At 41.6% G+C, this 17,397-nt stretch overlaps 1 protein-coding gene across 4 annotated transcripts in view; it reads left to right on the top strand.

Annotated features, from left to right (window-relative positions):
• wdr7 (WD repeat domain 7) overlaps positions 1 to 17,397 on the top strand; it is a 67,063-nt gene that overhangs the window by 44,537 nt on the left and 5,129 nt on the right. For all 4 annotated transcript variants that reach the window (XM_081613278.1, XM_081613277.1, XM_081613276.1 and 1 more), the window contains 5 exons: positions 4,853 to 5,039; positions 12,779 to 12,896; positions 12,974 to 13,123; positions 13,209 to 13,291; positions 14,947 to 15,046. In XM_081613278.1, the coding sequence (XP_081469404.1) occupies positions 4,853 to 5,039; positions 12,779 to 12,896; positions 12,974 to 13,123; positions 13,209 to 13,291; positions 14,947 to 15,046 (638 nt within the window). The remainder of the gene's footprint in view (positions 1 to 4,852; positions 5,040 to 12,778; positions 12,897 to 12,973; positions 13,124 to 13,208; positions 13,292 to 14,946; positions 15,047 to 17,397) is intronic.

Genomic DNA, 17,397 nt, shown 5'->3' with positions numbered 1-17,397 from the left:
GAACTCTGCTGCTGTTGCTAGGTAACGGGTGCTTGCTGCTGATTTGTGACATTACTTTCTGGAGGATTTTGAAACGGCTCATTTTCCAGACACCAACAAACATGAACTTATTACCAAAACTGGGCTGAATGGTTTTTCTGGATGTTTTTTTTTTTTAGAAACAGTTGAGACCCAAATGGAAGTACAAAAATGTGCAATACTTGAATATTTAATAAAACATCCCCTTTAAATATCCCAAGCTACTAAAGCACAACCTGCCACTGAACGTCCAGACTTTGATTGATGCTCCTCTATATTAGATTGTAGGTAATTGTTGATTATTACACCCTGGTTTGTGCTGGTTTCTGTCTTTCAGGCCTTCCAAAAAAATGCTTCAAAATCAGCGTGTCATAAAGAAAACACAGGATGCCTTTAAAGCCCAGACACCCTAAAGGATGATTAAAAACATGTTTTGCCCTCTCTCTCTCTCCGTACCTTCCTCTCCGTCTGTTTGCCTGTTTTCTTCCCTCCTCTCTCCAGTTATGAAATTGAAAGATGGATCGCTGTTGTTGGTGTTGTTGGCGAACGGCGCGGGGTGTGATGAATGAGAGCTGTCTGCCCAGTGAAAGGCAGGGTACAGTAGTCCATGCAGCAGGGCAGAGATTGATGTTTTCACCGAGTGAGAGGGGGAAATGTTGGGGAGATGCAGCGGAGGAGAGGAAGGATGGACGGATGACAGCAGGAGGAGCGCTGGGCGGTGAGAGTTTGGTCTCGGCTCACAGGTAAATGTCAGGAAACCCAGAGCTCCTCCTGAGACTGTTTGCTGCAAACTGTGGCATTTTCAAACATTCATGAGAGCTGATTGGAAATTGAGTTTCACTTCGCGGTATTGGAAAGGCAACGATTAAGAGCAGGGAGACAAAACGCTTTTAATTTGAACTTTGAAATCCTGAGTTTGAAGGGCTTTTTCCAGGGCCAGGATGTTAACATGTTGATTTTAATTCATGAATTACTCAGAGTTTAAGTAATAGTCACTTTATTACAGTTCTAAGCTGGAACCTTTGTATTGTGTTTCTGGTACAGCCATATCTCTGACGCACAAGCGACATCCTCTACCAACAGAGATGGAAGCTGCTTCTATTGGCCCATTGGGGGTTAATTTCTCCTAAAACGATCTGATTGGACGATGAAAAACAATGTGTTCAAGTTGTGCTAAAAATGATTAGCCTATCAGGAAAACCATTCTATCCTAAAATAGTATCTTAATGCTAAACATGTAGCGGCTAACGCTAATGCAAGCTGCTACTTTTCTAAAGAAGCTCCATAAATGATCAGAACTTCCTGAAACTCTGGAAAACTGAATGATTACAGACCCTACAATTAACTCAGGTAAAAAACATTTAATTGAGTCTGACCACTAATTACAGCTACCAAGAGTTAATAATAAAAATAGCTAACAGTAACAAAGGATCAAGCTAACAACTACCTAAAGATAATAAAAATAGCTAACAGTAACAAAGGATCAAGCTAACAACTACCTAAAGATAATAAAAATAGCTAACAGTAACAAAGGATCAAGCTAACAACTACCTAAAGATAATAAAAATAGCTAACAGTAACAAAGGATCAAGCTAACAGCTACCTAAAAATAATAAAAATAGCTAACAATAACAAAGGATCAAGCTAACAGCTACCTAAAGATAATAAAAGTAGCTAACAGTAACAAAGGATCAAGCTAACAGCTACCTAAAGATAATAAAAATAGCTAACAGTAACAAAGGATCAAGCTAACAGCTACCTAAAGATAATAAAAATAGCTAACAGTAACAAAGGATCAAGCTAACAGCTACCTAAAGATAATAAAAATAGCTAACAGTAACAAATGATCAAGCTAACAGCTACCTAAAGATAATAAAAATAGCTAACAGTAACAAAGGATCAAGCTAACAGCTACCTAAAGATAATAAAGATAGCTGACAGATACCCAGAGTGAAGCTAACAGTAAAAAATAGTGAAGCTAGGAGCTACACAGTGAAGCTAATAGCTACCCAAAGATACTTGAAGAAAACGTAGAGCTACTCTGAGTCAAGCTAATAGATAATTACAGTTCAAATCGTTTTGGCAATTAAAACATTTAAAATCCTAACATGTAAGTTGCATAGATGCTACATTAAATATTCCTACCACTCTTGTTGTTTTCAAACAACAATCACCATGTAATTCCTAACCCAATTTTTAATCAAAATTTCATTTTTCTGGTTTCTAAATGGTTATTTCATGTGATTGGTCATTAAAATGTGATGCTGTTAGCCTGGCGGTTTTGTGTTTTCCCGTCTCTGTGCAGCCGGTCTCATCCAGCTTTCATCCACTAACCAAGTCCCTCATTGATTTACCTTCAGCTCTCATTTAGGCTCAAACGCAGGCAGATAAAGAGGCAGAGGGCAGCTGGGGAAGGAAAGCACAAAGCATGTTAGCGCTCGTTTCAGCCCGCCACATTTTAGACGTCACTAATCTGTCACTATTTCACAGCCTCTTCTCCTCCTTCGCTCTTTAATCAGCTCCGTCTGGTAACGAGCCGCGTTTACTGCCAGCCAGCAGCTCATTAAGACGAAGCTGCTTCTGTCTCTCGCAGTTTAAATGCATCGGATCAGAGCCGCTGCTGATTGGAGGGAGTTTGATGATTTGCTGTTGTAAAAATTAAAACCCAAAGACTCAGCAGGACGATTGGATCAGATTTTCAAGAAGCTGAAAAGTGAAAAAGGCCTCAATTTGCATCCGGTGTGTTTTTAAAATAGCCTGCAGATTTCAGGACCGAGTCATTAATGCCTAGTTTTACATGGATTTCTACTTAAAATGTGTAATAATTTAGAGTAAAATCTCCGCTAAGGTTGGAAAATATGGCTTTAAAATAAGATCTAGAGGAATTTTCATTTTAAACTTTTTTCTTTGTGAAAAGAAAAAAGATTTTCAAAAAGTGACATTTATTTCACTCAAGCCGACTAATTATAGGAAATTAGTCGCAATATTAGCAGAATAAGACGTCATTTTACTGAGATAAAAGTCTTAAAATTATGAAAAAAGGTGATTATTTCTTCAAAACAGAATAAATATTTCCTTATTTGTAAATATAACGTCAAGATATTTGAGATTCCTCAGTTTGTGCTTTTTGTTTAGGAGTTATTATCAAATCACTGATCTGGTAATATTATGACTTAAAAAAGGCCTGAAGGTCAATAAGCAATAAAATAATTAATCATGATTAATTAAAATTAACCCATTTTATTTATTGTTTTTTTATTATAGATATTTAAAATATTTTCCCGTTTTTATTTCAAAATTAAAGTTTATTGCTTGAAAATGATCTTAAAACAACAATAAACTTATCATGACAGGCTTTCAAAAAAATAAAAAATAAATTCAATAAGTTCAAATTAATGGAAGCTGTGAAACAAGATGGCCGCCTGGCTGCCGCCACTCTGACCTACGGAAGCCAAGCAGTGCCCTGATGAGCAGAATCCAGATTAAACCTTTGATAATCCGTTAAAATCTGTGGAGGTTTTTAGGATCTTTAGTTTGTGGTTTGGTCTGTTTCAGCCTGTGTGCAGAAATAAACCAGTAAGAAGGGACTGGGTTGCCATTTAAGGTGGACCAGGAGATGCAGCTGGTGTTATTAGCCGCGTGTCTCTGGAGCAGCGAGGACCTTTAGAGTCGCTGCAGGATCATAACTAAAGTAAATCGTTGCTCCGTGTTTCTTCATAACTCGACTTTCTGTATTTGCGTTTAAAGTGAAGACGCCGTATTGATCAGCGGAGCGTTTCCCCTGATCTTGGAGAGCTGGAGCTGCTGTGGGTGTTTGTCTTTGGGGAAGCCAGCGTGTTATTGAGGGTGGGGGTGTCTCCTGGACCCTTAATGGTCGGCCCGTCCCCACAGAGTCTGGCTCAAATGTCAGGTCAGCTATGGAGTGACCTGCTGTCTCCGTCCTCAGACTGCCTGCCAGCGGCTTCGCTCCTTACAGGAGGACGGCTTCATTTACGGAGTTACAAAGGAGCGTCGCTGCAGATCAGGCGTCATTCTGATGGTCTGGAACCTTTTATTATTTAACGTAGGACGGGACGATAAATCAATAAATATACATATTGGAATATACGTGATCAATATCAAAAGATGAAACATCTGACTGAATCTTCAAGACTCACTGAACATGATCCAGAACCGCACTGTTTGGTTACCTAGCAACAGCCTGCTGAGTAACTGACTAACTCTTTGGTTACCTAGCAACAGCCTGCTGAGTAACTGACTAACTCTTTGGTTACCTAGCAACAGCCTGCTGAGAAACTTTTTAACTCTTTGGTTACCTAGCAACAACCTGCTGAGTAACTAACTAACTCTTTGGTTACCTAGCAACAACCTACTGAGTAACTTTTTAACTCTTTGGTTACCTAGCAACAGCCTGCTGAGTAACTGACTAACTCTTTGGTTACCTAGCAACAACCTACTGAGTAACTGACTAACTCGCTCACTCCACGTACAAATGAACATCCTGGTCGCCATGTTTGATTCCCGACAGGAAGTTGTGGTTGATTTGAAGCAATCTGATTGGCCGGCAGGTTTTGGCCTTGTGCTGCCCCGCCCCCTGTGTGTTTTCATGTTTAAAACATTTCTGAGCAGCAGGTTTGTGTGGATCCATGTGGATGAAACCTGCTGACGACAGCTGTCAAAGTGACGTGGCGGACATGTTGGTTCTTGCACCCGGACGAAGCCTCAGTCTGAGTCCTAACTGACTTCAACTCGGCGCATGAGCGGCTCAGGTCCTCCTGGACTTTGGGGGAAGTTGAGCTGTGTGTGAATCGGCCTGCTGTGGTTGTGTTTTCAGGCAAGGCGCTGACCTTCCTGCTGCTGCAGCCCCCCAGCCCCAAACTGCCCGCCCACAGCACCATCCGCCGCACCGCCATCGACCTGATCGGCCGCGGCTTCACCGTCTGGGAGCCGTACATGGACGTGTCGGCGGTGCTCATGGGACTGCTGGAGCTGTGTGCCGACGCAGAGAAGCAGCTGGCCAAGTGAGTCTCTCTCACACACACACCTGAACGCAGCTCAGTCAAATCAATGCTAAGGTGACCTGCTTCATACCAGAACTGAGAACCAATCAGACGTCTGGAGGCTGAACTTCAAACAGACCAGCTGGTTCTGACTTTAAGCTTCTTAAAAATCTGAAAATAAGATGTAAAGGCAACATTTTGCTCCTGTTTATGAAAAACGTGAAAATATTTCTGTAGATTTTTTTCAGTATTGCATTAATTTAGCTCAGAGACTCAGGACTTCGTCTTTATTTCTTTCCAGGTGTCTAATATTATCTCCTTAAACCACTTTTCACTTCCACTGATCCACTATGGCACTAAAAACAGATCATTTTTCATTTACCGCTGTAGCATTTTGGCTAACTTTGAAAACATTTAGCTAGCTTAGCTTCCCCTAAGATAATTTATTCAGATAAATACTGAAGTGCTTATTTACTGGAATGTCTCGTAAAATTTCAGTTGAATATAGTTCAATGTCTTGTTGACATTTTGGGCAACACAGATCTTGGAACTATACTCTGTTATAGCAAATCAATATGGTTGAATTTAGCCATACCATGTTGGTGTAGCGTGTTAGCATTAGCTTCTGCCAAATACCATGTTGGTGTAGCATGTTAGCATTAACTTCTGCCAAATACCATGTTGGTGTAGCGTGTTAGCATTAGCTTCTGCCAAATACCATGTTGGTGTAGCGTGTTAGCATTAGCTTCTGCCAAATACCATGTTGGTGTAGCATGTTAGCATTAACTTCTGCCAAATACCATGTTGGTGTAGCGTGTTAGCATTAGCTTCTGCCAAATACCATGTTGGTGTAGCGTGTTAGCATTAGCTTCTGCCAAATACCATGTAGGTGTAGCGTGCTAGCATTAACTTCTGCCAAATACCATGTTGGTGTAGCGTGTTAGCATGATCAGATTTGTTCCACTAAATTGTAGCGGATATTTTTTACAACATTCTGCAGCCTGAATGTTCATGTTGCATTTTATGCGACTTTTTCGTCACTGATTGGCCATAATCATAATTCTGCACCAGAAGACGCCAGATGTTGTAAATCACAACATAAACAACGGCTAAAGCTAGTAGTGGCAGCACTTTAGAAAGAGGGTGGCTGAAAACAGATGCACACCACACTTTTCAGATATTTATTATTTTTCCTGCTCCTTCACGCCTGAATCTGATTGATTATCAGCTCTAACATCTAAAATACCCAAAACGTGACGGAATGAGTGAAGTTCTGTTGGGTCTTTGCTGATCGGCTTCCAGACCCTCAGGCTTGTTTAATTGATCGTCCTGCTGATCTGATTGGCTGATTCTGATCCCGTTAAAGCCGTCGGCCGCCCCAGAGCCGACGGCCTGAGTTATGGAGGCGCTGCTGTAATCTGATTGGAGGACATTATGATGATGTAACGATGTCTGTCCCGTTCTGACTGCCGCTGCCGCCTGCAGACAGTTGTGGGTTGAAATCCCAGCAGGCAGAATGCCCGGGTTCGTCCTTTTCACTCATGACCTTTTAAAATAATGTATTTATTTACAGAAGCTCCTTTCAGACGCCATTAATCTTCCAGCCACTGAGGCCGTTAGCGCTGCTGCTAATGCTGCGTGTTGCTGCAGCAACATCACCAGATGTAACCTAATAAACTTTATTTATCCTTCATGACACAACGACCGGCCGTCAGGCGCAGCAGTAGCAGTCAGTTCCCCATCACCTGCACAAGCCGACACGTTTCGTTGTCACCTTCAAAACGACTAAATGTTTTATTATTGCAGGTTATTATGATGTGACAGGAAGAATAAAACGTGTTGAAATGATGGTTTTATTGATGACGGGAAGCTGCAGAAACCTCATCATTTCTGTTTCTGTCGAATATTTTTAATGTTCCGTTCACAAGTTTTTTATTGTTTTTTTATTTTTATTGCAAAAAGAACATAGTGAATAAAACAACCTGACATTTAAGGGGTTAATAAATTATGTGCGACTTACACAAAAAAAACAAAAATAAATGACCAAAGTTATTTCTATTTGTTAAAAACTCCAGAAAATGTAGATTTTTAAAAAAAATTCTCTAATTTGTTTGAATTTTTTAAAATGTGATGAATTTTCGTTATTCTTACTGATCATATTATATTTTTTATTAAACAAATGTGTTATAATTAGGGGGAGTTTTGTGAAATTAGACACATTTCAAAACATAAAATGTACTTTTAGTTTGTTTTGCAGAATGAAGAATATTATCATAATGCTGATTAAAATACGAAGCAGAAATTATTTCACTTCAAACATTTTTCCTTGTTTTAAGTGAAATAATGAGGAGTTTTAATCCAGCTGACCAGCAGTGAGGCTGTGCGAGCGAGCGTGTTTCACAGGATTTTAAATTTCCTCACTCAGGTTTTTAAAACCCTTCAGTCGTTTTTCTCAAGCTGCCTAAAGATCCTGATGATAAAAAGTGACCCATCAGAAATCCGATTAAAACCACATCCCCACACGGTGCGGATGACCTTATGACCTCTCCCAGCAGCTGATGTCTTCCCACCCTGGCGTTGTGCTCAGGCTAACGATGGTTTTCTGAACCTTTCAAATCGTCTCTTCACATGTTTTCTGCTTTAATCCAGTTTGTTGAGTTGAACTGCGGCTCAGCAGTCGGTTCAGGAACCGTCCAGTAAATCAATCTGAGCCGCCAAACCAACCGGTCAGCCCATCTGCACCGACTGGGGGAACCAATCAGGAAGTCAGTCAGTCAGTCAGAGCCTAAACACACACACACACACGCTGCAGCGGTGGCTCCCTGTCATGTGACCGGGTTGTTCTCTCCTCCCTCCCCGTCAGAAATCAATAAGTGTATCGACTGGCTGATGTCAGCGCGCTATTGGCTGTGAGAGCAGCCATGTTGCCAGGTTCACACATGCTGGAGTCTCTGCAGAAGGTCCGACAGACGGAGCGTTTCAGGTCCGGATCAGAACCACAGGGGATCCAACATCCTGAAAGTGTCTGACTTTACTACGTGGTTGTTTATATAGCATAATAATAAATCAATCAATAAATATAACACGGCTCTGATGGAATATTCCGCGCAGCATTCTGGGAGATGTAGGCAGAGAAAAGGTGCTAGCCGCTAAACCGCTAAGCTAGGTCGGTGGCGTCCGCTGACTCGCTCTCTGGTTGCCTAGCAACAGCCTGTCGAGCAGCTTGCGCAGCAGCAGTTTAAAGTTTCGTCTCAAAGCTGCTTTAAAAAAACAACAACAGCGTCGAGTGAAAACTGGATGAAGCAGGAAATGTTTCTGATATTTACAACAAAACTAATCAATAACTTTTGACATTCGCTGATCAGAAACGCTCATATTGTGGCAGCCATCTTGTCCAGGCCTGCTGCACGTAGCATCATACACGTAGCATCATACGCGTAGCTTCATACGCGTAGCATCATGCACGTAGCATCATACACGTAGCATCATACCCGTATTATCATACACGTAGCATCATACACGTAGCATCATACACGTAGCATCATACACGTAGCATCATACCCGTATTATCATACACGTAGCATCATGCACGTAGCATCATACACGTAGCATCATGCACGTAGCATCATACACGTAGCATCATGCACGTAGCATCATACACGTAGCATCATGCACGTAGCATCATACACGTAGCATCATGCACGTAGCATCATGCACGTAGCATCATGCACGTAGCATCATGCACGTAGCATCATGCACGTAGCATCATGCACGTAGCATCATGCACGTAGCATCATACACGTAGCATCATGCACGTAGCATCATACACGTAGCATCATGCACGTAGCATCATGCACGTAGCATCATGCACGTAGCATCATACCCGTATTATCATACACGTAGCATCATGCACGTAGCATCATGCACGTAGCATCATACCCGTATTATCATACACGTAGCATCATACACGTAGCATCATACACGTAGCATCATACCCGTATTATCATACACGTAGCATCATACACGTAGCATCATACACGTAGCATCATACCCGTATTATCATACACGTAGCATCATGCACGTAGCATCATGCACGTAGCATCATACCCGTATTATCATACACGTAGCATCATAGACGTAGCATCATACACGTAGCATCATACCCGTATTATCATGCACGTAGCATCATACACGTAGCATCATACACGTAGCATCATACCCGTATTATCATACACGTAGCATCATGCACGTAGCATCATGCACGTAGCATCATACCCGTATTATCATACACGTAGCATCATGCACGTAGCATCATACACGTAGCATCATACCCGTATTATCATACACGTAGCATCATACACGTAGCATCATACACGTAGCATCATACACGTAGCATCATACCCGTATTATCATACACGTAGCATCATGCACGTAGCATCATACACGTAGCATCATGCACGTAGCATCATACACGTAGCATCATGCACGTAGCATCATGCACGTAGCATCATGCACGTAGCATCATACACGTAGCATCATGCACGTAGCATCATGCACGTAGCATCATACCCGTATTATCATACACGTAGCATCATACACGTAGCATCATACACGTAGCATCATACCCGTATTATCATACACGTAGCATCATACACGTAGCATCATACACGTAGCATCATACCCGTATTATCATACACGTAGCATCATGCACGTAGCATCATGCACGTAGCATCATACCCGTATTATCATACACGTAGCATCATACACGTAGCATCATACACGTAGCATCATACACGTAGCATCATACCCGTATTATCATGCACGTAGCATCATACACGTAGCATCATACACGTAGCATCATACCCGTATTATCATGCACGTAGCATCATACCCGTATTATCATACACGTAGCATCATACACGTAGCATCATGCACGTAGCATCATACACGTAGCATCATACCCGTATTATCATACACGTAGCATCATGCACGTAGCATCATGCACGTAGCATCATACCCGTATTATCATACACGTAGCATCATACACGTAGCATCATGCACGTAGCATCATGCACGTAGCATCATACCCGTATTATCATGCACGTAGCATCATGCACGTAGCATCATGCACGTAGCATCATGCACGTAGCATCATGCACGTAGCATCATGCACGTAGCATCATGCACGTAGCATCATACACGTAGCATCATGCACGTAGCATCATGCACGTAGCATCATACACGTAGCATCATGCACGTAGCATCATGCACGTAGCATCATACACGTAGCATCATGCACGTAGCATCATGCACGTAGCATCATGCACGTAGCATCATACACGTAGCATCATACACGTAGCATCATACACGTAGCATCATGCACGTAGCATCATACACGTAGCATCATACACGTAGCATCATGCACGTAGCATCATACACGTAGCATCATACACGTAGCATCATACACGTAGCATCATACACGTAGCATCATACCCGTATTATCATACACGTAGCATCATGCACGTAGCATCATGCACGTAGCATCATACACGTAGCATCATACACGTAGCATCATGCACGTAGCATCATACACGTAGCATCATACACGTAGCATCATACCCGTATTATCATACACGTAGCATCATGCACGTAGCATCATGCACGTAGCATCATACACGTAGCATCATACACGTAGCATCATGCACGTAGCATCATGCACGTAGCATCATGCACGTAGCATCATGCACGTAGCATCATGCACGTAGCATCATACCCGTATTATCATACACGTAGCATCATGCACGTAGCATCATGCACGTAGCATCATACACGTAGCATCATGCACGTAGCATCATGCACGTAGCATCATACCCGTATTATCATACACGTAGCATCATACACGTAGCATCATGCACGTAGCATCATGCACGTAGCATCATGCACGTAGCATCATGCACGTAGCATCATGCACGTAGCATCATGCACGTAGCATCATGCACGTAGCATCATACACGTAGCATCATACACGTAGCATCATGCACGTAGCATCATGCACGTAGCATCATACACGTAGCATCATGCACGTAGCATCATGCACGTAGCATCATGCACGTAGCATCATGCACGTAGCATCATACACGTAGCATCATGCACGTAGCATCATACCCGTAGCAGCCGAATCTGAGCCAAATCTGATCTTCTTACCCCAAACAATCAGATTCTTTTAAACTTCCATGTATGGAACTAAATCATGTCCAATAGTTTTCAGATCCAACTTGTCATTGCACCATTGAACTGGTGCATTATGGGAGTTTAGTCTCATATAAATGGACTATGAACATTTATGAATAGATTTTTATTCTCTTTTTTTGTTAAAAAATAACTTTTCTGACTGCATCTCAGTGATTAATTTTACTTAGATTGGACCTTTTTGACTAAATAAAGAAATAAAGCTTTAATATACAGTCAGAATATTTTAATATCTTGCAGGTAATCATCTCTTATTCTTATTTTTTTACTCACTCGCCTCACGTCATGACATCCAGCTAAACGTTTTGAGATGTAAATATGAACTTTGAAGTCATTTTGTGTATTTTTTGCATTATTTCTGTGTTCTAACATCAATCAGAGTCTTTCCTCTCTGGTGATAATCTGGATTATTTCTCCGCGGCGCCGTTCGCTCAGCCTCACATCAACGCCGCCACTGTTTCCAATTACCGCCAAATGAAACGCTCAGTCCTGCTGATAAATCGCCGATATATTAGCGGCGTTAATTAGCAGCTGTGGCGAGATGTCACTTCCTGTGTGAGGGGTTGTGTGTTCAGCTGAGTGTGTGCGCCGGCTGCCTGTTGCATTGTGGGAGTTCATTATGCTGAATGGCTCCCATTGACTCGGCCTGACACCATAAGCTGCTGCTAATCTCTTCACTCCATATATTAGTGAAGCTCAACCTGCTGCTGCTTCTTCTTCTTCTTGTTCTTCTTCTTCTTCTTCTCCTCCTCCTCCTGAGGCGCCTCAATCCGTCTCTAAATGAACCAGACTGCAACAGTTTGGCTGTGAATATCTGTAAATAATTAACATAAATAAAACCAGTAATTTAAATCAAAATCATGAATCTTCTTAAAGGGCCAGAATGTTTTTGATAAAACCCATTAAAAACTGTTAAGATATTAATAAACAGCTGCGTCTGCGTTCAACGAGCTCCACTTAAAACTTAATGACGTTAACGACTTTTCACATTCAGTCTCTTCAGGATTCCAGGATTATTTTGTGATTTTATTCATTTTTTGTTTATTTATTTATTTATTTATTTGCAATTAGAATCATTGATTTTCTTTAGGTGATAATTTAGCAATATTTGCACTTCTGTACGACGGTAAATGTGATTATTTTGTCACTTTCACGTCGATCAAAGAGGCAGCAGAAATACATAAGTTGCTCAGCAGGTCGTTGCTAGGTAACCAAAGAGTGAGAGAGTTAGTTGCTCAGCAGGTCGTTGCTAGGTAACCAAAGAGTGAGAGAGTAAGTTGCTCAGCAGGTCGTTGCTAGGTAACCAAAGAGTGAGAGAGTAAGTTGCTCAGCAGGTCGTTGCTAGGTAACCAGAGTGAAAGAGTTGGTAAGTTACTCAGGCCTCGCTGTGCGTTTCTCTGGAGTCCAGAGGACCGATTAATAAGCGATGGCGGACCAGATTTGGCCCCTGGGCCTTGAGTTTGTTACAGAGTTTTGGGTTCTGGATGTTCTGATCCGGTGTTTCTCCTCAGCGTCACCATGGGTCTGCCCCTCAACCCGCCCGCTGACTCGGCGCGCTCCGCCCGCCACGCCCTGTCCCTCATCGCCACCGCCCGCCCGCCGGCCTTCATCACCACCATCGCCCGCGAGGTGAGGCCAGAACCTCCAGGAGCAGCAGGTCCGTTTCGTTGCTGACGTTCTGACTGAGTCCGGTCGGTTTCCTCCAGGTTCACCGGCACAACGCGGCCCAGGCCAACTCCCAGTCCCAGCAGAACATCCACACCACCACGCTGGCCCGGGCCAAGACCGAGATCCTCCGCGTCATCGACATCCTGATCGAGAAGATGCCCGGAGACGTGGTGGACCTGCTGGTCGAGGTGAGCAGAACCAGAGCTCTGGACGCTCTGGGTCCGCTGGGTCTGCTGGTTCTGATGATGGTTCCTCTGGTTCTGCTGGTTCCAGGTGATGGACATCATCATGTACTGCATCGAAGGCTCTCTGGTGAAGAAGAAGGGGCTGCAGGAGTGTTTCCCCGCCATCTGCAAGTGAGTGTATTGATGTGATCAGTCGCCATGAACTGATGGAGTGTCTGACCGCTGGCTGAGGTCAGAGGTCACTTCACACTTGGGTTTGTTGCAGGAAGCAGGTCAATATGTTTGATTGTGTCTGTGAGCATGTGTTGGTTCTGACCTGTGGTGTACTGGGGGTCAGAGGTCATCTGTTTGCTTTCACAAATCACTGCATCAGGCTGTGTGCACCTTTAAAATGTCTTAAATTTGTCATCTAAAGTTAATGCCTTATTGTCTTAAATTAAGGCCTTAAAAATTTTTTAAAGCAGTTGGCCTAAAATACGTCTTGAATTTTGTTGTTGACAATTTAATCTATTTAATCTCCTGTAGTTTTTTTTTTTTTTTACTTGTCTGTCAGCCAAACTTTTGAGACGCCTGCGAACCTAATCACTGTATTCTGTGACCTGAGGGGGTTGCAGCTACCGCTAACTAGCTGCTAATTTACCCTCGCTAGCTAGCTGACTAGCATTTGATATTTATAATCGGGAAAGGGTAATTTTATCACATTTCATCTTTGCCATTGGGTCACTTCTGTTGACACGACTACATAAAATATGCACTTTTTTTGTGCAATTTTTCTTTTGTGTATTTTTCCAGGTCTTAAAAAAGTCTTAAACATTGTTAAGTCTTAAAAAGTCTTAAACATTGTTGTTAAGTCTTAAAAAAGTCTTAAACATTGTTAAGTCTTAAAAAGTCTTAAACATTGTTGTTAAGTCTTAAAAAGTCTTAAACATTGTTGTTAAGTCTTAAAGTCTTAAACATTGTTGTTAAGTCTTAAAAGTCTTAAACATTGTTGTTAAGTCTTAAAAAAGTCTTAAACATTAAGTCTTAAAAAGTCTTAAACATTGTTGTTAAGTCTTTAAAAGGCTTAAACATTGTTAAGTCTTAAAAAGGCTTAAACATTAAGTCTTAAAAAGGCTTAAACATTGTTGTTAAGTCTTGAAAATGTCTTAAACGTTAAGTCTTTAAAAAGTCTTAAACATTAAGTCTTAAAAAGTCTTAAACATTGTTGTTAAGTCTTTAAAAGGCTTAAACATTGTTGTTAAGTCTTAAAAAGTCTTAAACATTGTTGTTAAGTCTTGAAAATGTCTTAAACGTTAAGTCTTTAAAAAGTCTTAAACATAAAGTCTTAAACATTGTTGTTAAGTCTTTAAAAGGCTTAAACATTGTTGTTAAGTCTTAAAAAGTCTTAAACATTGTTGTTAAGTCTTAAAAAGGCTTAAACATTGTTGTTAAGTCTTAAAAAGGCTTAAACATTAAGTATTAAAAAAGTCTTAAACATTGTTGTTAAGTCTTAAAAAGTCTTAAACATTGTTGTTAAGTCTTAAAAAGGCTTAAACATTGTTGTTAAGTCTTTAAAAGGCTTAAACATTGTTGTTAAGTCTTAAAAAGTCTTAAACATTGTTGTTAAGTCTTAAAAAGTCTTAAACATTGTTGTTAAGTCTTAAAAAGGCTTAAACATTGTTGTTAAGTCTTTAAAAGGCTTAAATATTGTTGTTAAGTCTTAAAAAGGCTTAAATATTGTTGTTAAGTCTTAAAAAGGCTTAAACATTGTTGTTAAGTCTTAAAAAGTCTTAAACATTGTTGTTAAGTCTTACACGTTGTTGTTGTCGCCGCTGCCGCTTGCCCAGGTTCTACATGGTTGGTTACTGCGACCGCAGCCATCGCATCGCCGTCGGAGCGCGCCAAGGGTCAGTGGCGCTCTACGATGTTCGCACGGGGAAATGTCAGGTAGGAGCTGGACCAGCATCCATCCATCCATCCATCCATCCAGTTACCAGACAGGAAGTGGTCAGAGATAAGGGGGCGGGGTTTATGTAGCAAAGTTTCTGGGTCGGGAATCAAACCTGCTCCTTCTTCCTCTCCACCTCACTGCATCCCTCTATCCCTCTACTCCTCCATCCATCCCTCCTTCCTTTCAACCTGTTTTCATGTTTCTGTTCCCACTAAAACTCTCCGTTCTTTAAAATGAAAGATTCGCTCAGCGGCTCTGATGAAACGAGGAGAACAGTTTAACTTCCCAGGATTTTTCTCAGTAATTGATTAATGACAAAGCAGTGACTCTGTTGATCATGTTCCTGTTTGATTGTGTGTGAGACGCAGTTTGTGAGCTGTTCCTTGTTTGTGTGTTTTCCCTGTCGAGGTGTGTGTGTGTGTGTGTGTGTGTGTGTGTGTATTTGTTGGTAATTTGCTGCGTATTGATTTTCAGTAACCTGAGCAGTCTAGTCTGGTGGAGGGGGTCATTTATATCTGAAAACAGCATGGCCCGATTCAGCCCACATCTCTTTGATTCTGTGTGTGTGTGTGTGTGTGTGTGTGTGTGTGTGTGTGTGTGTGTGTGTGTGTGTGTGTGTGTGTGTGTGTGTGTGTGTGTGTAGGCTGGGAAACAGTTCTGTGTGGTATTTCCACTAATTAACATTTAATAGACAATGGACCTGCGGGATCTGTGTGTGTTACAAGTGTTTTATTTCCAGTGAAGCAGAAAGCTTTCGTCCTGATTAATAGAGTTCAAAATCTTTAAGGTTTTATTAATTCTGAATCTTATCGATTCTGCTGCTTCTTGGTGCTTTGAATAATGTCTTCAGTGGAAACAGCAGGATGATCCTCTGGCTGCTTTGAAAGCTGTGGATCTGTGATGGAAAAGATTAAACACTCAGGTTTTATCTTTCTGTGGTGATAAAACTGAAGTTACCAAACTGTGGTGGGAATCGCTAACTAAAACGTTAGCAGCGCTAAACATTAGTTCCCCAAATGCTAAACCGCCGCACCAATGTCATATCTACCAGAAGCTAATGCTAAAGTGCTACATCAACAGTGTTTTTAGCTGAAGCTAATGCTAAAGCACGATACTGACTCATTACTCAGAGGAAACTAACAATAAAACTTTATACCAACATTATATGTAGTGAAAACTACGACTAAAGTGCTAAATCAACAATGTATTTAGCAGATGCTAGTGCTTAAATGCTATGCTAACACAATAATTAGCCAAAACTATCACTAAAGTGCTAAATCAAGGTTGTTTTTAGTGGAAGCTAATGCTTAAGCGCTACACCAACACAGTATTCAGTGGAAGCTATTGCTGAAGTGCTATTTCAGCTAGGTAATTAAGCTAATGCTAAAGCACTATACCAACACACTATACAATTTAAATAAGATTTTTAAAAGCTGCTCCTGAAGCTTTGTAAGTTCCAAAAACGTATCATTTTTTAAATGAGAAGTTCTAGTGACTTTTAAAAACTCGGTACCAGAAAGCTGCTCATTCTTAAACACAAATATCCTCCGTTAGAAACTTTTTACACTTCCAGTTTTTGTCAGTGTGTTAAAGCTGCAGCTGTTCACACAGGAAGACACTGACTGCTAGTAAAGACTCCACAGAAGTCCAGTTCAGAAAATCCAAACCTCCAAAGAGGTCTGCGTTTATTCTTAACCTAGTCGGATTCATCAGAGGGGATCAGAACCGGTCCGGTCCGACTGGGTGATGAAGAGCAGAGGAAGAAGAGTCGGTGCTGCTAATCCCGCTCAGCCGGAGCGTTTCCAACCGTAGCGTAGCGGCGTAGCGGCTCGCTGCGTGGCCATCTGCCGCGGCGGCTTTGATCAGCCTCCGTGAACAGCTCTTTGTCAGCTGCGTCACTCGCCGTGTGTCTCTGTCCAGCTGCCTTTTCAACAGACTCTCCGCTAATTGAGCACAAAGAGCGCGGCGCCCAGATCTCTCCCCTCTCCGCTGCATCTGTTTCTCTCTGGGACGCTTTGTGCATCCTGTCATCCGGCGGCGCCGCGACCTGCAGAATCACCTGACGACACAAACACAGCATTAGCATCACAATGGTGGCAGTTTGGTCTTTAATTCATGGCTCCAGAAAACTGCTTGCTGTAGTTCTGAGTCTTTCATCGAACGCTAATCATTTCTACTAAATCTACTAACTTATCCAGCGCTGCGATGCTGGAGATTAGCATCAGTGCTTCTAGTTCAAATATCTTACTGCACTTAAAATATCATAAGTAACTTTAATAATTAATTCCTTAATATTGATAAAAATTGTTTTAAAGAATTATTGACTTAAAACAAGATCATATGTGTT

The sequence above is a fragment of the Poecilia reticulata genome, chromosome 12, assembly GCF_904066995.2.
Source record: "Poecilia reticulata chromosome 12, P_reticulata-male-v2, whole genome shotgun sequence".
Classification (NCBI taxonomy): domain Eukaryota; kingdom Metazoa; phylum Chordata; class Actinopteri; order Cyprinodontiformes; family Poeciliidae; genus Poecilia; species Poecilia reticulata.
Note: the sequence above shows the minus strand (reverse complement) of the source record. Positions and strands in the feature narration are given on the sequence as shown.